Source organism: Typopeltis vanoorti, chromosome 9 (assembly GCF_054136105.1).
Source record: "Typopeltis vanoorti isolate ZY-2024b chromosome 9, IOZ_Tvanoo_1.0, whole genome shotgun sequence".
Classification (NCBI taxonomy): domain Eukaryota; kingdom Metazoa; phylum Arthropoda; class Arachnida; order Uropygi; family Thelyphonidae; genus Typopeltis; species Typopeltis vanoorti.
The window spans coordinates 65,659,449-65,685,874 of NC_143557.1; the positions used below are offsets into that span (position 1 = coordinate 65,659,449).

The 26,426-nt window shown below is 36.8% G+C and overlaps 1 protein-coding gene across 1 annotated transcript in view; it reads left to right on the top strand.

Moving 5' to 3' along the window:
- Nucleotides 1-21,827, top strand: part of LOC150103102 (tubulin beta chain) — a 53,957-nt gene extending 32,130 nt beyond the window's left edge. The window contains exons 4-6 of the mRNA XM_090397324.1: nucleotides 8,439-8,683; nucleotides 16,643-17,279; nucleotides 21,509-21,827. Of these exons, the coding sequence (XP_090253450.1) occupies nucleotides 8,439-8,683; nucleotides 16,643-17,279; nucleotides 21,509-21,684 (1,058 nt within the window). The 3' untranslated portion in view covers nucleotides 21,685-21,827. The remainder of the gene's footprint in view (nucleotides 1-8,438; nucleotides 8,684-16,642; nucleotides 17,280-21,508) is intronic.
- Nucleotides 21,828-26,426: the final 4,599 nt, after the last annotated feature.

Sequence of the window (26,426 nt, forward strand, 5' to 3'; positions counted from 1 at the left end):
CATCAAGTTCCTTCTAACTTGAATATTTACCAGCCAGTTTATAAAAACTTGCAGTTTCAAGATTTCCTTTTATTCATTACTTATTTCACCTTGAAACCTAATATTTTCACTATTCCCTTTTCGGAATACACTAGGAAATTTCTTCCGACTGCCACACACAAAAACAAACATCAAGTTCCTTCTAACTTGAATATTTACCGGCCAATTTATAAAAAAACTTATAGTTTCAAGATTTCCTTTTATTTCTTTACTTAGTCCTACTTGAAACCTATTATTTTCACTATTCCCTTTTCAGAATACAATATGAAATTTCCTTTGACTGCCGCACACAAAAAAATCAAGTTCCTTCCAACTTGAATATTCCTCGGCCAGTGTTCTAAAAAACTTCCGAACGCTCTCTTGTTTACAACTGTAACTTGGATACGTAACGCTCTCCTTGTCAGCTGTCAATCACACATCAAGTTCTCTCCGGGAGCATGCGCACTTCACAAAAGTCAGAAACCACGCACTGCAATAAAATAGCTGACTCGCTGTATCCATCAGCGCTAAGAGAAAGTCTTTCACAAAACACAAAATTCAACATTTTAAAATACAAACTTTCTTATAAGTAACACAAATAATCAGTTTAGTAAGTATTTCAATATTTTTACTTCTTTACATGTTACTTCTAATATAACATTTTCATAACGAGCACATCACAAGTGCAGACACTGCGTGTATGAAAACAAAAACTAACAAGCATAATTAATACGTAAAAATATTCAGAATTTTTAATATGATTATTTTTACAATAGCATTCAAAACCAACCATGAAGATGGCATTCCTGGTTGGAGTGCAAATTCAAGTGTGCACAAACTGGGGAAATGGACAATAACAACTTATTTGTTATATGTGATCTCAGGTGCTCCTATGAAAGAATTGGAGGAATTTTTCAAGTCATTAGAGTAGGTCTTTTATTGTTGATAGCAATATCTTCATGGTAGTTCAGGATACGTGTATATACAGAGGATTTGAAATTAGAAAGTGACATCAGTTAGTTTTAAGTAGGATGAAATTTGAAGGTTGTGTCAAGAGCAATAGCATGTTTCTCTAAACCTTTCCATGGGCATCCTGTAACCAATAGTATAGGCCATGGGTCTAAATTGGCAGAATCCATACTAGTGATCTTTAACTGGTAGGCATCTAAGTAATATAGAAATTGGCTATTGATGACTTTCTGCATTATTCAAGAGCATTGTTAAGGTGATGGTTATTTGATATGGCTCTTTGCTTCCATGCATTGCGATTATGTCCTATACATTTGTATGTTTTCCTGATGATGATTTCAGTACAGAGATCAAAATGTTGAGCATTATTTTCTTAATTGTAAGTAAAATAATTATTCTAACGTGAGTGTTTTTGTTTTCATAAATTCTACACAATGAATGTTGATATGATGTGTTTTTATACCTGGAGAGGTTGAACATAACTGTCAAGCCAAGGAATGAGATCTGGAAAATGGAGATACTCAGGGTGGACAGGAGAACACAGCATAAGAATTGTTGATGCTCCAAGAGAATTTGAATGCATGTGTAGACAAAAAGGGAAGAGGGTGAGCAGGGATGTAGGGAAAACAGTTGGATTTGAAGAAGGTTCTGGAATGAGTAAGGAAAAAAAGAAATAGCTTGAGGAAAGTATGGAGAAGATGGAGAAAAGTATATTCACATCTAATAGGTAGTATCAGTGAAACTTGTAAATCCAGGAATGAGCTGTTATGTTTGTATACAAATGCTAGAAGTATCAGAAACAAGGGAAATGAAATGATTGCATTGATTGAGTTTGTTCACCTAAAAATTGTTGTAATAAGTGAGACATGGTTGGATGAGGATGGCATCTTGACAGGAATAGAGATAGAAGGGTATAATGTATTCTCTGAGGATAGAAATGGCAAAAAGGGAGGTGGAGTGCTATTGATGATAGAAAGAATTTTGTCCATACAAGGTAGAGATGCAAGGGGGAAAACACCGGTGGTGACTTTGAGGTAGTATGGTATGATACGAGATAGAGGTGAATAGAATAAATACTTTATTGGATGTTGCTATAGACATGGAGGGTGGTAACCAGGAAATGTATAAGCAAATTAGTCAGGCAGGAAAAGGGTGATCATTATGGGTGATTTTAATTATGGCAATATAGATTGGAATGATGAGATAGCAACCAAAAGTAAAAAAAAATTTTTTTTTTTTGAGGGATAACTACCTCAGGTAGTGTGTGTGTGTGTGTGCGACAGAGCACACAATGATTTTAGGATCTTGGATTTCATCATCTCATCAAAGGATGTTATTATAAATGAGATGTTAAGTCTCCCTCCAGTTGATGAGTGACAATGAAGTGATTACCTGGGTGATTACCCAACCATGTGAGGACTTTGTAAGGAAAGGGTATATATGGAACTACAAGGCTTATTGTGAGAAGCTCAGAAATAGCTTGTAGCTGTAGCATGGAATGAGGAATTAGATGGAAAGGAGATCATTTCTGCTTGGGTGATATTCAAGAACTATCTAATAGAAGCAATGTCTAAATGTATTTCAAAGGTTAAATAAGTTGGGTGTGAAATGGATGAATGAAGACATTAAGCATGCAATACAGAGACAAAAGACATTATGGAGGCAACGTAAGAGGAGTGGTAATAATCAATTCCATGAGGAATACGAAGAACATTCATGGAGGGCAACTTGTTTGGTAAGGGTAGCAAAAGATCAGTATGAGTAGCAGTCAGCTAACAAAGCCAAAAAAAAAAAAAAAATGATTATAGTAGAAGGCGTTGATTCTAGAAAATGGTATAAGGACAACTTCTGCATAGGATATAGTCGAGATATTTAATGAGCAGTTCATAAAGGTCTTTCATCATTGTGAATGTGACATCATGGAGAGTTTGGGAGCAGTGGATGATAAGGAGGAGAGACTGATTGTGAGTGAGGGAGAGGTATATGGGGAATTAAGCAAACTTGATATTAATAAAGCTGTGAGACTTGATGATATATTCCACATATTTTGAAGGAATGTGTGCCAGAGAGTTGACATCTGCCTTGACATATTTTTGTTTAATATGAGTCTTACATTGGATCAAGTTCCAAAGAAGTGGAAGGAAGGCAAGACTGTACTGCTTCTTAAAGGAGGTGACAGAATTCAAGCATCAATTATGGGCCAATCTGTGTGTCAGGTGTTGAAAAGGTTGGTGAGAATCAGGATCCAGAATTGGGTTCCCAACAGTGAGGTTATCTTTGATGCATAGCACAGATTTGCTAAAGGGAGGTCACGTTTTAGTAATCTACTTACTTATTACAATAAGGTGACAGCAGATTTGGACATGGATACACTGTATTGCAAAGGATTTTGATAGATTACTGCATGATAAGTTGATAGGTAAACTAGAGAACATTGGGGTTGGATATTAGACTAGTGCACTGGATTGAAGATTGGTTGTTTGATAGGCATCAACAAGTTGAGTATGGAGGAGCAATATCCCAGAAGAGCAAAGTCACTAGTGGCATGTCTCAGCGGTATGTTTTAGAGCTATTGCTGTTTAACCTGCATGTTAATGATATTGGGGAAGATTTGAATGCAGATATACATTTGTTTGCAGAAAGTTGGGATGAACTATGAGGAGTAGAGCAGACCTTATGGCCTTACAAGAAAACTTGAATAAACTGAGCAAATGGGCATAGGAGTGGGAATAACAGTTCAACATCGCAAAATGTAAGGTTTTAAAATTGGGGGGGGGGGGAGGAAGATGGGATGTAGAATTTACTCTTGGTGGGGATATATTGTTGGAGGTGGAGGTTTTGTCACCTGGTTTTCAAAAAGGATGAAGAGATGTTGTAGAGAATCCAGAGGCAATTAACTAAAATAGTTTCTGATCTCTGAAATGTTGAATATGAAGAAAGGTTGAGATGATGCAATTTGCAAAGTCTAGTGGATAGAAGGAAGAGGGGGTGATATGATAGACATAGAAGTTGGTAAGGGGTTGTTATAGGATAAAGATTGGGGGGTGAACAAAAGGTTATCCCTAGAAGCAGTATAAGGAGGGCGTGAACACGTGTTTGAATACAACTGGAGGTGCCATCAGGACTGGAAAACTTTACTGGGAGTTTTTTGATATTCTTCTGATTTCTTTTTTGCCAAAAAAAAATAAAAATAAATAGATGACTAAGGTAAAGTAATTTACCTTAGTCATCTATATAGGATTTGAAGAAGAGCAAAGCCAGTTCAGCTTTATCTTTAGTTCCTGTAATGGCACCATCTGGATGAAGGGATGGAAGTGCAGGTGAGCAGAAGTTGCATTCATTGCCTTTGCAAGGTATGGCCATTCATTCATTTGGATAAATTTCTGCTGTTAGCCCTTACAAAGTCATATTGGAATTGATTGATGGTGATTTTGGATTTTATTACATGCTTTAGCATAAGCTGAGTTTTTTTCAACCTCACTGGTACATCTTTTTGTTGAACCAAGGCTTGGAAAGTGAACAGGAATTTTGGATGGAATTAGAAATGAAGACCTTCGTTGTCAAGCCAAAACACCAAATTAGCTGTATACAAGACAGTGTTTAACTTATTTTAACTTATGGATCTGATAGCTGGGTTAGAAGTAAAACACTTGACCAAAGACTAGAGACCGCAGATATGAGAGTCCTGAGAAAGATTAGGGGCATGAACAGATGGCATCAATGGCAATATCATATTACAAACGAGGATATTAGAAAAGAACTTGACATTGTCAGCATCCAGGAATGCATTAGCAGAGCTAATCTCAGGTGGTATGTCACTTAAGCAGAATGGGAGAGGAAAGATTAGCAAAACAATGTTCTCTGCCAGTTTGGCAGGAAAAAGACCCAGAGGAAGACCAAGATATAGATGCCTTAGAAGACAGAAATATAAGTCCTGATAATATTGGAATCTTGACATTTAACAGACTGATTTGGAGGAAAATTGTAGATGGGAAGTTAGTAATGATGTAAATTTTTCATGTAGTACTATCATATCCTGTACACCCCTTGAGGGTATATATCAGGAATTTGATGATGATAATGATTACCTTCATTGTCAGCAAGAATGGCTTCTGCAACTTCTCAGGCAGGTGTTTGGATCAGTGGAACAGTTGTGTGACCATGAAAAGGTCTGGAGGTCACTCCACTTGGCAGTTTGTGGGGCCAGAGGACAACGTTGAAAGTGGTTTGATGGGACATTCTGTTAGAGGAAACTTGGTCAAGATTGAGTTACCAATAAAGGAGGTGATCTCAGCAGTATATTTGAACGGAGAATTAGTTGAAATCAAAGGTGTTAGGAGAGTGGAAGGGGGTTATTAGGAACTTATGTTGATAGAGATGATTGGCATTGGTTATTGCTTATGGCAAGTACTTCTGCAGCATGTCCAGAGTAGGGGCATGCAGTGAGAAGAGAAGATACTCTTGCACATGACCAGCTCCCTTATCATATTGTGGCTTCAACAGTGTCTCTCACATCCACTACTCCAACTCTCGAGGCACCATTCGACTGGAAACCTGATTGCTGATTACTGACAGATTCGGGCCTATGGCATAACCATTTTTTACTGCTGCACCTTCAAAATGGAAGTTTAGATCTCTAGATCTATAAGTATGTTTTTGACATACCCTTAAAAGGTATCTCAAACTACATGAAGAAGAGGGGGGAAGGACAGAAAAGTAGTTGCAGAAGGATTCACTTAGTAAAACCATTTGTATTTTCATCACTTGGAAAGTGTATTAACTTAACGAGTTTCATAAATGTGTAGAATAACTACTTTGAAAGAATGCAAAAAAAATGGTCATTTGATGCAGTTGAATGGTTTATGTTAAATAGGATATTTTTAGAAAAGATTTTTATAAACTTATATCTGATTTGGAAAATCTTATTGATTATGAAGACAGCTAGTAACTGGTTTTAATTTTATTTTAAACACTGCAGGAAATAATCTTAGACTAGTTACGAACATTAATTAAAATATAGGTATTATTTCTGGGAAAACTCCCATGTTACTTCTCTTAAAAACTATTATTATTACGGCTATTTTGCCTGCTTTCGTTTAGGAGTGCCCCTTTTTTAAATGTCATTGGCTTTTTACTCAAGAATTCTTAGGGCATTGCAGATGTATTTTAGAGATAAATATATATAGCATAATAGAAGAAAATTCGCACATAACCTTTTCTTGGATGTTGTTGCCTGTCTTCTTTCTGCAGTGTGCATACTTCTACTGTTATGGTGTTGAAAGGGGAAGGGGAATAGGCAATGTGGGAGAATTAATTTGAAAAAACCCATGTTTTTTTATATAATATATACATATGTTATTTTTAAGGGTGGGGGGGGCACTTTTTTGTAAAGTGGGGAAAAAATGATGAAAAAGGAGTGTTTTTTAGAGGAAGGGGAAGGGTTTATGGGAAAATGGGGCTGGGGAGAGAGTTGATGGGGTGCAAGCTGTTTCAACCATGTGGGTCGTCGTCTGAACTCATGGAGGAAGTGGATTCTATGTCGTGTCAGCTTGGTGTTTCTGCCTTTGACGTGTTTGTGTTATCGCCTATTGGTCGGATTTGTGACCTAATTTTTATGTTGTGGAGCTTCCAACACTCGGAGATTATGTAGGGTCGGTGGACGTTGATTGAGTTCTCGTCACATTTTATGGCTGTCGTTTCCAATATTCTAAGCATTATTTCATTGTCTTGTCTGTCTATTATGATGGCCTTGTCGATTTGTGGGGTATGTTTCTGTTCAAGGGCGTGAACTGCTATTTCTGTTTTCCCTGTACTTTGTATTCTATTTTTCTTTTTGATGTTGTTGCATTTTTTAGTGTTTAAATGTTCTGGAATATGGATGTTAAAGTCACAGAAGTGTTCTTGTAGTCTTGCCCATAAAGACCTGATGGTAGAACCCATGTAGGTGATATCACAGTCTTTTTGGCAGGGAAATTTGTAGACTATGTTATTGGTGTTCTAATATTTCTTTCTTTGTGTGTGTGTGTGTGCGAGATTTGGGTTTTAGAAGATTTGCCAATTTTTGGTTTGTGGTGAATACCAGTTTGTAGTCAGTATGTTTTGAAAATGTATAAAGACAGTGATTGAAGCTTACTCCACCTTTACTACGAGTTGCCCAGCATTGCACTACCAGGTGTTGGCTTACGCTTGGTTTCGCCGAACTTTATATAGTTTTCTATATTCGGCACGAAACTCTTAGATTAGATTTCCTATCTTTGAGTTTCTTATTCAGCTAAGAAATAATGTGGTATTCAATATCCATTTAATTTTGAATATTTTACTTCGCCGAAGTGAAACCTGTTGGCTCTTATTTCAGTAACTAAAAATATTAATTACAGTAAAATTTTCTTCAGTGATGTTTTTTTATGCTTCTACATTTTTACGGTAAAGTTTTTTAGCATTAATGCTTTTTTGATTGTTTCAAATCATCACACATTGACTTGTTTATAAACAAAATTCTAAAAATATAGTCAGCTTTAGAAAAAAACTTAAGTGTTTATGAGTTAGCCAAAGCCATGCTTAACAAGTACAGGTTCTTTACTGCATTAGTTCTAACTAAAATATCTTGTATAATAAATTTAGTTTAATCCTTTATCCAAGTGTGAGCAAACAAAGTTTGCGCCTGAAAGTATCTTCAGGACTGGGTTAAGGTGGTACACACCAGGGCAACTCGTTGCAAAGGTGGAGCAAGCTACCAACACTCCTATCCTAGTATCTCCTATAATGCAAAACACATCTCCTTGCGGATATGGGTATTGTTATGCATTAAGGGAAGGGCCACTACCCAGACCGGTTTCGACCTTTATTGAGGTCTCTTCAGTGGGAGCCAGGCCCAAGTCGAGATATCAGGCAGAAGCATTTGCAGGTCATCTCCACCTATAGGAATTGCCAATTGGTGTGCCACCCTTTTTTAATAAATTACTCTGGATTTAGAGAAAGATGTTGAAAGTTTATTTTCCACTTGGTTAGAGTATAATAAGAGACATCTTTCTCTAAATCCAGAGTAATTTATTAAAAAAGGGTGGCACACCAATTGGCAATTCCTATAGGTGGAGATGACCTGCAAATGCTTCTGCCTGATATCTCGACTTGGGCCTGGCTCCCACTGAAGAGACCTCAATAAAGGTCGAAACCGGTCTGGGTAGTGGCCCTTCCCTTAATGCATAACAATACCCATATCCGCAAGGAGATGTGTTTTGCATTATAGGAGATACTAGGATAGGAGTGTTGGTAGCTTGCTCCACCTTTGCAACGAGTTGCCCTGGTGTGTACCACCTTAACCCAGTCCTGAAGATACTTTCAGGCGCAAACTTTGTTTGCTCACACTTGGATAAAGGATTAAACTAAATTTATTATACTCTAACCAAGTGGAAAATAAACTTTCAATAAAATATCTTGAATATTTATTTCAGGGCAAAGTGGAGCTGGAAATAATTGGGCCAAAGGGCATTATACAGAAGGAGCAGAACTTGTGGATTCAGTCCTGGATGTAGTAAGAAAAGAAGCAGAAGGCTGTGACTGTCTACAAGGATTTCAGCTCACCCATTCTCTTGGTGGTGGAACAGGTTCAGGAATGGGAACTCTTCTGATATCAAAAATTCGTGAAGAATATCCAGACAGAATTATGAATACTTTTAGTGTTGTTCCATCACCTAAGGTACGTATTTGCTGATGGGTATTTATTTATCGTTAATAAATCAAAAAAATAATTGTTATCAATTCAGTGGCGTAGCTAGGGGGTTGCGGTCTGCCCCAGGCGGCATTTTTCACTTGAGACATAATTTTATTTTTCGACAATTCTTCTATTTATGTTAACTTCTTCTGGTTCCCATCTGCCATACGGCCGCGGGAGGGTAGCTATAAGCTACCATTCTAGGAAGAGATGATTATGAGCAAGGTGGTTTCCCGTTGCCTTCCTTGCCGTAAGTATTTATGACTGTAACCTGTGTGTTCACGGGGCTGGTTTGCCTGCTTGCGGGATGAAAAACCCCAGATAAACTGGCGGAAAAAACCCTGCTGCCCACGCCCAAGACCAGCTAACTTGGCTATGGCTGAGGAAGATCCTTAAGCTCCTCACGTCGTGGACGGGAATCGAACCTAGGACACTCCTTCCCCAGGCATATGGTTGCGAAGCGCAAAGCCACTAGGCTAACTGCGCGGACTATGTTAACTTAGTAATTTTATTACTTAATTAATAATTCGTTTTCAACAACTATACTTACAATTAAAATAAACATAAACATAGTGTTTTAATTTCTTTCCCTATGTCGTTTTGACTTTTTGTAATATTTTTGGTGTGTATTGAGAGGGGCGGCAAACTCAGACTGCCCCGGGTGGAAAAAGCTCCAGCTACGCCACTGTATCAATTTGGTACAGTATCGAGTTTTAAAAAAAAAAATCTTTTTATAATAGGCTTATGTACAGATATAACTTCCACTGATATCTTGCTGAAGGTCTAAAGTTTACTATGCATTACAGGAGTCACTATGCAGTGCACACATCTGAAAGGAAGAGATCCATGTATTATGGGAGGATGCTGAACGATTGAAGCTAGAAAACCAGGAGATCTCCATATATAATATTTAAGAAATGTGCAGGAACTGACTGAGTCTTCTGATGTAATGTCCATTTTCTCACCATTTTTCATGCTAAGTATTTTCCTGGATACTGACTGAATGAGTTTACAGTTTAGGACTCAGCTGATCAAAGTATATTCTCTGTTGACTTAAAAGAGTGTGGTTGTGGTGGAACATGATGGGTATTTATATCATTTTGAAAAGGAAAATGTATAAGTTGTAATCAGCAGTTTTCAGCTATAAACCATGCTCAAATATTTAAGTTTTTGATTCAGCTAGGTAGGTGTATGGTGAACTTGTATGCTAGGGTAGAAAAATCTAAACTTCATAGTGCATTCAAGAAATTGAAGGCACTTCTGGAAAAAGAAAGTATATTGAAAGTTCCTAGTTAAGTATGAGTAAGTCAACGGGTGCCCTGAGAGACTTCAGAGAAGTGTAAAAGTAAACTGTAGTCATGGAAAGACTTTGATAAGAATATAGAAGATAAATACCGTGAAATCATGGAATGTTCTGGAGGGCTTTTGAAAAAAGCTTACAAATGGAAAAGAGTTAAAAGATGCTGTTCAAAATGCTAGTTATATGGAATAAATGACATTATACCAAATTCTATCTAGTTTTTAATTGTAAATCAGCATTCAAAGAGGTGCAGTGTAAAACAAGTGTTTGCTCTCTCCACTCTTATTTATCTATATGGATCACATAATGGGAAAATGGTAACCTGATAAAAATAATAATAATTGATTCAGCTGAGCTGTTTACCTTGTACATATGTTTATACAGTTAAATGTCATACTCATTGGTATGAAAATCAGTAATAAAAATGAAAAAAAAAAAAAAAAAATAAGATGGGAACAGAAAACATTGCTTGCATTCCGAATGGAGAACTAATAGAATAAGGAAACAAAGGAAGATTGATGTGTGGGGAGCCATTAGAGTAATTTTTTGTGAAATAAGAGAAATTAGCCAATATCCAAACTAAAAAGTATATAAATGTAAACTAATTATTTCTCAAATTAAATGGAATACAGAATTATACAAAGCAACTTCTTTGTGTGTAAAGAGAAAGGTGTACTCCAAATTTGGTATTTCCAGCTCTTGCTACTTTGGTAAAGTCTTCAGAATTTTAATTGGAGCTTTAAATTTGAAGTCAACTTGTTGCTGGCCTTATTTTCCTAATATTATGAAAATGAAAGATTATATTCATTTTTTTAATGACAGTTCCATCCACTAAATATTGGACTCCTGTAGTACATTTTCCACACCTCCTTTGCAGCATAGTGGTTTTTACCATGAGTGTAAAAACCACTCATAGTAAAAACCACAGGATGATTTTTGCATAAGTGTTCAGATCGACGTACACCTTACTGCAGGATGTAGTTGGGACAGTTGAGGTGGATTGTGGTCATGGAGGATGCCATTGGGGGTTTTATTAGGAAAAGATATCAGGTTTTGATGTTTGTAGGCAAAGATTGCTCAACACTGCATAATTTAGACATGCTATATGAATGGAGATTCTTCATAGATTAACCATAATCCTTCTGGTTGGAAAATTGATTTGAAATGAAATTGATTTGTCTGACAGTCCTTTTGTTCTTATGTAGGACAAGAGAACAAAAGGACTACCAGAGACAGGAAGTTAGCTAGTCTCACGAGGTGGGTTTTCACTGCAAAACATCCTATCTTATGCAGATAGGATCAACTGTCCTATCATTAATGGTATATTAAAAAAAGACACTTTGCTTTGACAGAGCAGTTAAGTGTAGCATATTAAGGGGAAGGTGACTCCAGTCAATTTCACACTGCTCAATAATTTTTAAGTGTTGATGATATATTGATTATCATCAACACTTAAAAATTATGCTGTTTGCTCTTAGTTCAGCAAACTTCATTCTTACTGTTCTGATTCTGAAAAGGCTATTAATAATAGATGACCAAATGTGCAATCTTATCCTACTCCAGTAAAATGGATATATCATTATCCTGTGATCTTCTCTTTGTGGTATATTATCATAATCAAATTCCTGACTTGTACCCTCAAGAGGGGGGGGGGTGTACAGGATATGATAGTACTGCTTGAAAATTTTACCTCATTAATAACTTCCTATCTACAATTGTCCTCCAAATCAATCTGTCAAGACCCTAACATTATCAGATCTTATATTTCTATCTCCTAAGGCACTTTTTACCATATAAATCCACCTATATCTGGGTCTTCCTGCCAAACCTGGTGGAGAACACTTTTTTTTTTTTTTTTTTTTTTTCTAATCTATCCTCTCCTATTCTGTTTAAGTGACCATACCACCTGAGATTAGCTCTGCTAACATATTCCTGGATGCTAATAATATCAAGTTCCTTCCTAATATTCTAATTTTTAATATGATATTGCAACTGATGCCATCTGTTCACGCCCCTAATCTTTCTCAGGACACTTGTATTTGTAGTCTAGTCTTTGGTCAAGTGATTTTACTTCTAACCCAGCTCTGATTCATAAGTTAAAATTGGCTTGGACACACTCTTGTATACAGCTAATTTAATGTTTTGACTAATTTCTCTCTTATTCCATATAAATTTATTCAGTTGACTTTGTACCATACCAGCTTTGTTTATTAGGTTTAATACCACTTCCCTTCATACTGTGATCCATATAGATAATGAATAATAGAGGGGATAATATACATCCTTGTCTGACACCAAATTTAACATTAAAGCATCATCCTGTACTTCCTTCAATTCTAATTGCTGACTTACAACTCGAAGATTAATTATTGCTTGATATAATTCCCCACTGACACCATACAACTGTAGCATTTTGAATAGCTTTTCTCTTGGCATCTTGTTATGTGCCTTTTCTAGATCTACAAAGCTTAAATACAGATCTTTTGTTATATTCCCATGATTTCTCAACTAGTTGTCATAAAGTGAAAATATGATCCTGACAGTCTCTGTTTGGCCTGAATCCAGCTTGTTCTTCACCAAGCTTTTCTTCCACAATCCTTCTCAACCATTTCTCAAGAATACTTACATATATTGTACCAAGAACGCTCAGTAAAGAGATACCTTTTGTAATTCTCACATTCAGTTTTATTTCACTTTATGGTTACTATGAGAGCTCTGCTCCAGTCATCTGGAATTCCTCCCTCTGTCCAAGCCTTCGGAACTATGCAATGCAGCCACTGTAAGACTTTTATACCACCATATTTCAGCATTTCTGGTTGAATATCATCTGCTCCTGCAACCTTTCCACATTTCAAGCCTTTGATGGCTTTTTTCTACTTCAAGTATGGATATGTATTCCTGACTGCATGCATGGTCAGTGTTTTTTACCACTGTGCTATCATCACTGCTTGTTTCTTTTAGAAGTTTTTCAAAGTAATTACTCCGTACTTCAAGGATATCTTTTTCTCCTGTTTTCATGTCACCTTTATCATCTCTAACTCCTTTTACAGCACTCATGCCTCCATTTCTAAGCTTCTTCTTCAACAACCTCCAGAATATCTTACCACCTTCTTGATATTTATTTTCTATGTTCTTGCCAAAGTCCTCCCATTACTTTTGTTCAGGTAGTTTTATACAGTGTTTCGCTTTCTTACATTTGTCTCTGTATTCTCTAAGAGCAAAAGCTGACTTGTTTGCCAGGAACTTTTGATATGCTTTCTTCTTTTCCTTCACATCCTCTTTAACATCCTGTATCCACCATGGAGTTCTGATTTTTCTATCTTTGCAGACAACCTCACCACATGCCTCTCTGGCTGAATCAATCAGGGTTTTCTTCAAGGCTGGCCACTGAATATCCAAGGTTTGGTTCCTGTTCTCAAACTCTCAGTTTTTCTTCAATAATCTTTGTGTAATTTAGTCTACAGTTCACATCTGAGAGCTACTCAACTTTTATTCGCTTTAAAACTTTCTTACATGTTATTCTTTTCAATATGAAATTCAATTTTATCCTGTTCAAGACTAAATAGTGATCGCTTCCAATTTCAAATCCTTTGTACATTCTGGTGTCCTGCACCAGGGAGAAAACATCACTATCAACAATAACATAGTCAATGAGACTTTTCTTATTCCTTGTATCTTCTCTCCATTTGAATTTGTGCACATTTTTATGTTGGAACGTGGTGTTAGTAATAACCAGTCCATGTCCTGAGCAGAAATCCAACAGGTATTTGCCATTATTATTAGCCTTGCTCTTTTTTCCAAATTTTCCCAAAATGTTTTTGTATGTCTGACAATCACTTCCTACTCTGCTATTTAGATCCCCAAAAAGGACCAACTTTTCCTTTTTCATTGTGTCAGTTGCTTTTTCTAAAGCATTAAAAAATTCCTCCACTTCTACTTTTGTAGAACCTTCTGTGGGACCATAGGCACAAATAAGTCTCATTGTCCAATTCCCCATTCTGATATTTGCCCACATCACTCTACTTGAGACTGCCTGCCATTCAAGAAGATTAGCCTCGTATTTTCTGTTGAATACTATGGCTACTCCTTCTTTTCCTTGATTGTCATTTCCTGAGTATAACATTTTGTATTTATTGTTCAGAAAGATCTCACCAGTTTTTGTCTTTTTTGTTTCAGTCACCCCTATTATGTCGATCTTGTACTTATCTAATTCTTCAGCTAGCTCCACTTCTTTGCCATTCAGGCTTCTTATGTTGATAGTACCGATCTTTAACTCTGGTGATTTTGAGTTGAGGTGTGCTTTCAGATTTGTTCCAATAGCTGACTTTTCGCTGTTCGCCCTGGTGAAAACAACGAGGGCCTTGTTTAATCGGGCGACGCCCCAGCCGGCATGAAATTTTGTCATGTTGTACCATCATTTTGTATTTTGGTTTAAGCCAATAAGAATTCAATTCGGTCGGCTAAATCCCAAATTGCCAGCCCATCCTCGTTCGTTCAGTATCCAGGTAGATACCCAACAGGGTGCACCACGAGAAGGTGGAATTGGACATTAGGTCAGAAGCTCTGGTCGGTTCTTCGCATTCCTTTAAAGGCTATGTGGAGGTCTCCTATCAGTTATACAGCTTTGACCCTTAAGCACCACGCTTTCTTACATTTGTCTTTGTATTCTCTAAGAGCACAAGCTGACTTATTTGCCAGGAATTATTTGATATGTTTTCTTCTTTTCTTTCACTGTGTGTTACTTCCTGTGTCCACCATGGAGTTCTGATTTTTCTATCCTTGCAGACAACCTCCTCACATGCCTCTCTGGCTGAATCAAACAATGTTTTCTTCAGTATTTTCCAATGAATCTCCAAGGTTTGGTTCTTGTTCTCAAACGCTTTCATTTTTTCTTGAATAATGTTTGTGTATTTTAGTCTACAGTTCTCATCTGAGAGTTGCTCAACTTTTATTTGCTTTAAAACTTTTTCTTCTTGTACTTGTTTTTCTTTTCAATATGAAATTTAATTTTATTCTGCTCAAGACTAAATGGTGATCACTTCCAATTTCAAATCCTCTGTACACTCTGGTGTCCTGCACCAGGAAGAAAACATGACTATCAACAATAACATAGTCAATGAGACTTTTCTTATTCCTTGCCTCTTCTCTCCATGTGAATTTGTGCACATTTTTATGTTGGAACATTGTGTTAGTAATAACTAGTCCATGTTCTGAGCATATATATACAACAATTATTATTAGCTTTGCTCTTTTCTTCAAATTTTCCCAAAATATTTTTGTGTGTCTGACAACCATTTCCTACTCTGCTATGCAGATCTCCAACAAGCAATAACTTTTCCTTTTTCATTGTGTTAGTTGTTTTTCTCTAAAGTCTTAGTAGAACCTTCTGTGGGACCATAGGCACAAATAAGTCCTATTGTCTATTTGTCCATCACTCCACTTTATTGCTTGCCATTCATGATTAGCCTTGTATTTAGGGTTGAATACTATTGCTACTCCTTCTTTTTTCCTGATTGTTATTGCCTGAGTATAACCTTTTGTATTTATTGCTCAGAAAGATCTCACCAGTTTCAGTCATTCCTGTTATGTCGATCTGGTACTTATCCAATTCCTCAGCTAGCTCCTTTTCTTTACCGTTCAGGCTTCTTATGTTGATAGTACTGATGTTGAATTGGGATGTGTTTCATGATTTTTTCCAGTAGTTGACGTTTTGTTGGTTCCTTAGCAAAAACAATGGTGGTGATGGGGGGCTTGTTTAATCGGCGACGCCCCAGCTGGCATGAAATTCTGTCTTGTTGTACCATCATTTTATATTGTGGTTTAAGCCAGTAAGAATACAATTTGGTCACTAAATCCCAAACTGCCAGTCCATCCTCGTTTGTTGATTATCCAGGTAGATACATAACGGGGTGCACCACAAGAAAGTGAGGATTGGAGATTAGGTCAGAAGCCCTGGTCGGTTCTCTGCATTCCTTTAAAGGCTATGTGGAGAGCCTAATCCTGTGGTTTTTCTCTCTTTGAGAGGGTTGCAGCTGATTACTAGGGAGATAATTATGAAGCAAGGTCTGTTGCCTTCCTCGCTGTAAGTATTTATGACTGTAGCCTTGTGTGTTCACGGTAATGGTTTGCCTGATTTGAGGGATAAAAAATCCGAGTTACTGGGAGAAAAAACCCTCCACCTCCATATGAGAACTGTTAACTTGCCTTTAGTCGAAAGAGACCCGATAAAGGTTCCTTGCATCATGGACTAGAATCGAACCCAGGTCTTTCTGACCTAAGTGCTTTGTCTATACCGACTGAGCTACTGAAGCTTGTTATATATTATATTCATATAAATCTACTCTATATATCACTCTACATTAATGCCTAAGGCTTCCTATAGATATATTATACTTGTATAAATCTATAGCAAACAGACATTAATGTAGAGTCAATTATGTCTGTTATAGTTTTTCAAATTAAACTAAATCTAATCTTAGATTAGAATGCTAGGAATTTAAAGAAATTGGTGTTTCTCTTCAGGAAATGTGTACAAAGTTATACCTAATATTCTGTGATTTAATGGTGTTTTCATGTTTGAAATTATGTTTGCTCTGTTAAGTTATAATTTTTTTTTTTTTAACTTCAATTATCTTCTGTTCTAGGTTTCTGATACTGTTGTAGAACCATACAATGCTACACTTTCTGTTCATCAGCTTGTGGAAAACACAGATGAAACATACTGCATTGATAATGAAGCTCTTTATGATATCTGCTTTCGCACACTGAAACTGACAACCCCAACTTATGGAGATCTGAACCACTTGGTATCAGCAACAATGTCTGGTGTAACAACATGCTTGAGGTTTCCTGGTCAGTTAAATGCAGATCTCAGAAAATTAGCTGTAAATATGGTTCCCTTTCCACGCCTGCACTTCTTCATGCCTGGTTTTGCTCCTCTTACTTCTCGTGGCAGTCAGCAATATAGAGCATTAACAGTACCTGAGTTAACACAGCAAATGTTTGATGCCAAAAACATGATGGCAGCTTGTGATCCTAGACATGGACGTTACCTAACAGTTGCTGCTGTTTTCCGTGGTCGAATGAGCATGAAAGAAGTTGATGAACAGATGTTAAACGTACAAAACAAGAACAGTAGTTACTTTGTTGAATGGATCCCTAATAATGTTAAAACAGCAGTTTGTGATATTCCTCCTCGTGGTTTAAAAATGTCTGCCACTTTTATTGGTAATAGTACTGCTATCCAAGAGCTTTTTAAAAGAATTTCTGAACAGTTCACTGGTAAGGAAATTTTTATTTTAGCCTTTTTAAATTTTTTTCTTTTAGTGGTTTTTGAAAGTGGTATTCTTTAAGTTGATATTAGTTAAGTTATACTGTGTCAGCAATTCATTCAAAATTGCATAATGTTACTTTCTTTCCTTTTATAATTTCCTGCTTAGCAATAACTTTAAACTTGCTTGGGTGTAATAACTCAAAAATCATTGTAAATTGGCAGAACATTTTAAAAACGTATTTTTGAGATAGTTAATCATATAAATCTGTGTTTCCCAAAATTTGATACAAAAGGTCTTTGGGGGATACAAGTACTTTTTTTTTTTTTTTTTTTTACTTTTGTATTTTTGCTACAGATAAGTATAGGTCTATTCTATATTTAATTTTTCAATATCTAAAAAATGTAAAGGAAGTTTTAAGTAAAATGTGTCTTGTCTCCTGGAATGTATTGACTACCTCCACTAGGGTCACATGTGGTTGACAGCACAATCACATTCCAGCTATGTGGCCGTAACTCTTTGCTAAGTTTCATTCATCTGATTAAACTTTTTTTTTGTCATTGAAAATTGACTTTTGTTTCTACTATATGTATATATTGGATTTGGATAACTAAAAATGTACTTAATTTTTAAAAAATTGTTTTACATATTTGTAATTTATTAACACAAATATTAAAAAATGTCTTTATAATTTTGTGTTTGAATGAAATATAACTTCTCCCTCATCTCTTCTACTTACTCTGATATTCCCAACCATTTGTATACTTTGCATCTTTGCTTCCAAAATTTTAACACATTATGCTTTGCAACATTAAACTGATAATCCCACTTTCCCATTCAGCCAGTGCATTCCAGTCCACTTGCAATGCCACAACATCTGTTATAGTTCTCTCCAACTTTGCACATTTTGCAAACTGCATATCACCATTCAGACCTCTCTCAATATCATTAACAAACAAGTTAAACAGCAGTAGTCCCAAAACAGGGACATACTGCTAGTGACTTTCTCTTCTGGGATATCACCCTTCTCCCTTTGGTTGTCTGATAGGTATCACCAAGTTGTCTACATCTCCAATACAGTATGTTAATCTCCTATCCAATCCCATCTATTCCAATTTAATTGCAGTTTTTCATCTTGTTATAAGAACAGATTGCTAAGAATGTCACCTGTTGTCAACTGAATTCAGAATCTTGATCCTGACTCTCTCTCACACACACATTTTAAGCCTTGGACTTATCACTTCCTTTATGAAGCAGAACAATTTGGCCCTCTTTCCACTCCTTCTGGAACTTGATTTAATGCAAGACTTCAGTAAAAATGTATATCAAAGAGCTGTTAATTGGCTGGAATAGTTCATGTTTTGTGAGAATGTCACATTATAAATTGTCTTAACATCAAGTTTAGTTGAGTGAGTTCCTCATACCTTTGCTTGCTCATCTTGCTTCAGTGATGCAATGAATCATGTAACACAGTATACTATAGGAGCAGCCAGAACTGTAATTCCTAAAACATCTGGTCAGTTTCAATGTTTTCCTAAGCCATAATGGAATGATGATTGCACAGCAGCCAAAGAAACAGAAGAAAGCTTCAGGCTCTACAGATGCCTTATAATAACAAATCTAATTGTTATTCTTGTAGATAAAGATTTTAGGGAAAGAAAACGTATACTAGAATACTAATTAAAAACTTTAATCAATATCTTCCTATATTTTGGTAATGTTACTTTGCCATCTTCAGGGATCACAAAAAGATGATATGTGCATGCAGGCACTAACAGTAAGCAAATAAGGCTGAAAAAAAGGCAATTGAAGTCAGTGGTGATAGATTTAGAGTAATCTCTGTTGTGAAGGGAGGGAGGGGTTGTGGCTAACTGGTTTTAATATTTTTGGGGGGCTGTAGTCCTTGTGTTCAGATACCCTGATATTGGCTGTCCTGCCTGTTTGGTTGGCTGTAGTAAGACAGTTCGCGACTGCAGGGGACCTGGTATACTCCAGGTAGGAGTATACTAGGGAAAGTGACTGGTCTTTGGTGGAGCAGATAAGAGATGCCAATTTCTTATGTGGTTTATAACTAGTTGTGAGGTCATTTTCTTAGGATTTTTGTTAGTTTTTCGGGTGTACCCCAGATTTAAGGAATGGTGATAGATTTAGAGTAATCTCTGTTGTAAGGGGAGGGAGGGGGTTGTGGCTAATTGGTTTTAATATTTTTGGGGGTTGTAGCCATTGGCTAAGAAGGTATTAAGAATATTGTTCAAGCTCAGTGGTTAGGGCATTATCTGAACTGATTAATTTTGCCCTGTTATATAGGATTTTTATAATCCCATGTTGTTGGGGGGGGGGTGACTGCTGGTGAATGTATCTACCTGTATGTGTAGGTATTCTGTAAACAGAGAAGGCCAGGGATCCATCAGACTGCCATGTAATCAGTGTCTAGGAAAGGGAGACTGTTTTCTTATGTGTTTCCTTTACCAAGGTAAACTGGATCCTGGGGTGTTGATTGTTTAAGTATGTTGAGAAATTGTGGAGTGCAGCCAAATAGTGAACACATCATCTGCATAGCATAGCCAAACAGTGTGTTTGTGGGGGGCAGAGTTTAATGCTTTTTCTTCAAAGGTCTCCATAAAGAGGTTGGCCAGGGGTGAAGAACCCATGGCTGTCCCCTTCTATCTGTTTGTAGAATTTTCTTTTCAAACGAAATTTCAGTTCATGGTGAACTGAAATAGGGCTGAGATATAGGGAGGAAATTTGGCTTGGATGAGGTCTAGGGTATCTTTGAGTGGGACATTGGTGAATAAGGAGGAGACATCAAAACTGACGATTATGCCAGTGTGTTAGAGTGTTTTCTATAGCCAGTTTTCTATACTGGCTTTAAAGTGGGCTGAGTTTTTTTGTGTGAAGTTCTGTTGCTAGTATATTGTGTGAGCACTTTGACTTAATGTTTGGCTAATTTGTATATAGGGGAATACCATCCACAATGGGACGTAATGGTATATTCTGTCTATGGATTTTTGGTAGTCCATATATTGGGGGGGAGGTAAAAGGTTTTAGTCTGTTAGTCACATCCACAGGCCAAGAGGTAAATCAGAACACTTCATAGGCTCCTTCTAAGGAGCCTATGAAGTGTTCTGATTTGGGAGCTGGTGGGATCATATTCTGTAGGGAGGGAGGTAGACTGATCTAAAAGTGAAGAGGCAGACTTATCTGTGTAGTCTGTTTGGTTTAGAACCACAGTAGCATTTCCCTTATCCGCTTTAGTGATTATAAGCTGGGTTCAGGCCAAGCAGAGGCTGCAGGATCAGATCTTCAGTTTAAGAAACTATTTGGGAAATTGTAAGAATTTTAACACCATGTTTGACATTGATTTAACAATCTGTTAAGTTCTGTAGATCTGGAAAAGGCATATGACAAGAATGCCAAGAGGAAATCTGTTTAGAATGCTACAGTTAGATAGTGTAAAGGGCGACAGATCAATTATACAGTCTACATTTAAATTGTATGTCAGCAGTTAGAATTGAAAGAGTTGCAGGAAAATGATTTTATGTGAAATCAGGTGTGAAACAAAGGAATACATTGCTACTGTTATTCATCATCTATTGGATCACATTATGAAAGAAAGTAGCATTAGACCTGATATCAAGAGTATACTACATGGATATTGTACTCTTAAAAAAAATGGAATGTAAGTCTCCAAGATTCTTTCATTAAAATTAATAAATTCGAAACAAATTTGGTAAGAAAATCAGTAATTAAAAAAAAAAAAAACAGTATGGGAAGGAGCATTTAAAGAACAATTAAAACACTGACCATTTAGGCACAATATCTAGTGAAGATGCAAATTAATGCAGAAATGGACAACAAAACTGCTATGGTAGAGTGTAGGGATGAGAAAAAAACATGAATTGTCAGAATAAACTAATACTAAATATTTAGTTTGCAGCTCAGCCAAAACACCAAATTGAAGTAAATTTTACAAAAAAGTTTTGATCAAAGAATTTTTTTATATAAGATTGAAGAAAGATTTTAAAAATATGCATCATAATACTACCCCATTACTTTGCAAACCCCCCCCCCCCAAGAAAAAAAAAAGTCTTGCATCCTATATGTAGTTTGAAAACTACTATCATAAGTTCATTGTTGAAACTTGGTAAATAACTTGAGTTCAAGATAATTATAAATCCCTTTAACTTTAAGGAGTAAGATCTGTTTTAAAAATAAGTAAATGAAATTATTTTTTTTAAGCCATGTTCCGTCGAAAAGCTTTCTTGCACTGGTACACTGGAGAAGGAATGGATGAAATGGAATTTACAGAAGCAGAATCTAATATGAATGATCTCGTCTCTGAATATCAGCAGTATCAAGAAGCGACAGCAGAGGAAGAAGGAGAATTTGATGAAGAAGAAGCTCAAGCTGCCTAAGGATACAAAGCCTTAAAATTTCATATTCTGCACCAGATAGTGCATATATATATATAAATACATACATAATCTTTAATTTATAAACAGTTTTTGACCATTTGTTAATGTTCCTGTTCTTCAATAAAAATGTTTTTTGTTATCGAGTCTTGCTTATACTTTGGTTCTATTTTAGAAGAAATTAAGCACCTAAAATTAAGAAGGAAACGGATTACTAAAATAGTCTTGTTGCTTCCTTACATAACTATCCTATTTTTTCTTGTCTTTAGGATAAATTTATTTGACAAATCTGATTTTTATCACCTTAATCCCATTATACAAAAACAACCTATTTATTATGCATGTCACATGTCAATCCCTGTTACTCTATATGAAGATTGTGTTAAAGGTTTTAATTAGCAGTTTCAAGGTAAAATGTATTCTGGTTTTATTTTATTTTATTTTATTTTTTAATGCATAGCTAAGCAATGAGCTGAATATAATTACACGAATTTTATGAACAATGATTACGTTGTGAAAACATTGATTAAAATGTTGAATATGCTTGATATTCCACAACCTGTAATAAGTAGAATCAGCTAGAGCCTCTACCCTATTGTCCAGTACTTACTGGCTACTACACAAACAAGTAAACTGAGAATTTGAAATTTAACAGAACAGTCTGTATTCTCTATGGGTTTAATATGATGGTACACATGGTCACATTCATTGCCTGTGATTTCCTAGGCAAGACCTAAGCAATATGTGTAGGTTCTATTCAGGCAAGTAACTGGGGAAGGGAGAGAACAGTCTTAGTATCCAATACTAAAATGAGGAGGCCCAGGGTGGACAGAGGCACACAGTGTGAGAAAGGTGGGTGCTCTGAGAGGAGGTGAAAGCATGTGTAGACAGGAAGGGATTGGGATGCCCTGGGATCAAGAGGAAACAGTTGGAATTGAAAAGGGTTTTAAAATGAATAAGCAGAAAGGGAAATGGCCCCAGTCGAGCATGGAGAGATCACATCGAGTGAGTGGTATCAGTGGAACTAGCTGTAGATCCAGAAATGAGTTGTTGTGTTTGTATACAAATGCTAGAAGTATAAGAAACAAGGCAGATGAAATGGTTGCACTAATTGCGTCTGTTCACCCAAAGATTGTCGGAATAAGTGAGACATGGTTGGAAGAGGATGACATCCTGACAGGAATAGAGATGGAAGGGTATGATGTGTTTCGTGAGGACAGAAGGAGTAAAAAGGGAGGGGGGGTGCTATTGATGATAGAGAAAGAGTTATGTTCATATAAAGTAGAGATGCAAGAGGGAAATCATGCCAGTGGTTTTTGAGGCATATGGTGTGAGATAGAGGTGAATGAATGGATTCAAATACTTGGTTGGATGTTTTTATAGACCAGGTAATGTGGATGGTGGTGATAATGAAATGTGTAAGCAAATTAGAAAAGGGTAATCATTATGGGCTATTATAATTATGGCAATATAGACTGGAATGATGCGATAGCAACTGGAAGTAAAGAAAATTAGTTTCTTGAGTTTTTGAGGGATAACTACTTCGAACAGTATGTAACAGAGGGCACGCAAGGATTGAGGGTCTTGGATTTAGTCATCTCATCAGAGGATGTAGTAATTATAAATGAGGTGTCAAATCATCCACCAATTGGTGAGAGTGACCATGAGGTGATTACCTGGGTGGTTGCCAGAAGTGTGAGGACCTCTGTGAGAAAAGGGTATATGTGGAACTACGGGGGGGGGGGAGTGATTATAAAGAGCTCAGGAGACAGCTTGCAGGTATAGCATGGAATGAGGAGTTAGCTGAAAAAGAGATCAATGCAGCTTGGGGGATTTTCAAAAACTATCTAGTAGATGTAATGTTTAAATGTATTCCAAGAGTGAGAAGGTTAAATAAGGTAGGTGTGAAATGGATGAATAAAGAGATTAAGCATGCGATACAGAGAAAAAGGGCATTGTGGAGGCAGCATAAGGGAGGTGGAAATAACCAATTCCATGAGGTCTACAAAGACCAGGCAAGGAGGGTGACTTTGGTTGGTGAGGGTAGCTAAAGAGAGGTATGAGCAGCAGTTAGCTAATGAAGCCAAAAAGAATCCTAAGGAGTTCTTTCAATATGTAGCAGCAAAAGAAAGAATGATTATGGAAGGATGACATTGATAGGAGAAAATGGTATAAAGACAGCTGTTGCAGAATGTGTCGGGTGGAGATACTTAATGAGCACTTCATAAAGGTCTTTCAATCTTGTGAATGTGACTTCATGGAGAGATTGAGAGCAGTTGATGATAGGAAGGATAGACTGACTGTAAGTGAGCAAGAGGTGTATGGGGAGTTGAGTAAACTAGATGTTAATAAGGCTGTGGGACTTGATAATATATGACAATGTATTCTGAAGGAATGTGCCAAGGAGTTGACACCTGCCTTGACATTTTTTTTTAATACGAGTCTTGCACTTGGTCAAGTTCCTGAGGAGTGGAAGGAGGGCAAGATTGTGCCACTTCATAAAGTGATCGAACTCAAGCATCAAACTATAGGTCTATCTGTGTGTCAGGTTGTTAAGTTGTTGGAGAAGCTTGTGATCCCAACTAGGATCCAGAGTTGGGTTGACAACAATGGTATTATTTTTGATGGATTTGCTAAAGGGAGGTCATGTGTAATCTACTTACTTATTACAATAAAGTGACTGCTTCCTTGGACAGAGGAGAAGGATACACAGTAATGGACTTAGATTTCGCAAAGGCTTTTGATAGAGTACCTCATGATAAATTGATAGTCAAACTAGAGCAGATGGGGTTGGATATTAGATTGGTGCATTGGATTCGAGACTGGCTATCTGATAGGGATCAACAAGTTGTGTATGAGGAGCGATATCGAGGAAAAGGAAAGTTACTAGTGGAATGCCTCGGGGGGTCTGTTTTAGGACCATTACTGTTTAACTTGTATATTAACGACGTTGGTGAAGATTTGGATGGGGATATTCAGTTGTTTGCAGATGATGCAAAGTTGGGACGAACCATGAACAGTAGCGAAGATGTTGTAGCCTTACAAGAAGACTTGAATAAATTGAGTGATTGGGCACGGAAATGGGGATGTGAGTTCAATGTTGCAAAATGTAAGGTTTTAAAATTTGGAAAACAAAGATGGGATGCAGAATTTATGCTTGGTGAATATATTGTTGGTAGTGGAGGAAATAAGAGATCTGGGGGTGATAGTGGATAAGGATCTAAAATTTAAGGGACACCGCCAAAATTGTGAAGACAACACAAAGACTTCTGGGAATGATGCGGAGGACACTGATGTGTAGAAGTAGGGAGATTCTTGTTCCGTTGTATAAGGCTTTGATTAGGCCACACATGGACTATTGTGCCCAGATTTGGTCACCTGGTTTTCAGAAGGATGAAGAGATGTTGGAAAGGGTCCAAAGGCGACTGACTAAGGTAGTTTCTGACCTCTGGAATGTTGAGTATGAGGAAAGATTGAAAAGATGTAATTTGCAGAGTCTGGTGGACAGGAGGAAGAGGAGAGATATTGATAGAGACCTACAAGTTGGTAAGGGGTTGTTATAGGATCAATGCTGGAGAAGTTCTACACAAAATAGTGGAAGAACCAGAGGTCATCCCTGGAAACTGTATAAAGAGGGTGTGAGTAGTGGAGTGAGAGGCTGGTTATTTTCGTGCAGAGTTGTAAATGATTGGAATGCCTTGCCTGAGAGTGTGGTGTCTGCAAGGAGTTTGAATGTGTTCGAGGAACAGTATGATGAGCTGTGTGTGTGATAAAAGGACCTCCCAAATGAGTCTTTGACTCCATGAGGTCTTGGGGTAGTAATAATAAATACAAATGGTCAATTTAAGAAAGATGATGGGGGGGGGGGTCATTTTCAAGATGAGAAATTAACAGACTTATTTGTACCTGTGATGGTTCCAGGAAAGAAAAAAGAATATGAAATCATCAGAAAGGATAGCCAGCAAAAAAAAAAACAAATAGCAGATTCTTAATTACTAAAATAAAGGAACCAAAAGGCTTCAGTTCGGTGATGCAAAATTACATAAGCAAACTGGATATTAGATCCAGCATTATTTCAAAGCTGAATGTAGAAACCATGAAAGTTTCAGAAGTCGACCATAGAGCTTGCAGGAATACATTCCTCAGCATCCCTAAGTTGCCCTAGTCTAGACTACTTAAGACAGGTGCTGCCCAAGTGTCTATATACTTGCCTTTTATTATGAAACTTTCATAGTTTCTACATTCAGCTTTGAAATAATGCTGGATCTAATATCCACTTTGCTTATGTAATTTTTTGTTGTCGAACTGAAGCCTTTTGGCTCTTTATTTATTTTAGTAATTACTTTTATGCACTGACTGAGAGTTTGCTTACGAAAAATACATTTCAAGTTCCTTAATATTGAATGAGAGTTTTCGCTCTCTTAAGGTTTCTGCCTGGTCTCTGAAGAGAACCAATCAGTTCAAAACAGCTAACAGGCCAGTGAAATCTCTATCAAAATGGACTAATAAAAGGCAAATATATATATGTGCTTGTGTAAAAATAATCATAATTTAACATTATGAATATTTGTTATTTCCTTACTGGAAAGGGCGATGGAATTAGTTCAACTCAGATACGTTGTTTAAGACAGTGCTTCCCAAACTTCTGGATGCCAGGGTCCCCTTTGGAAAAATTAAAATATTTCACGCCCCCCCCCCCCCGAAAAATAATCATAATATAGACATATATTATTATAATATTTATT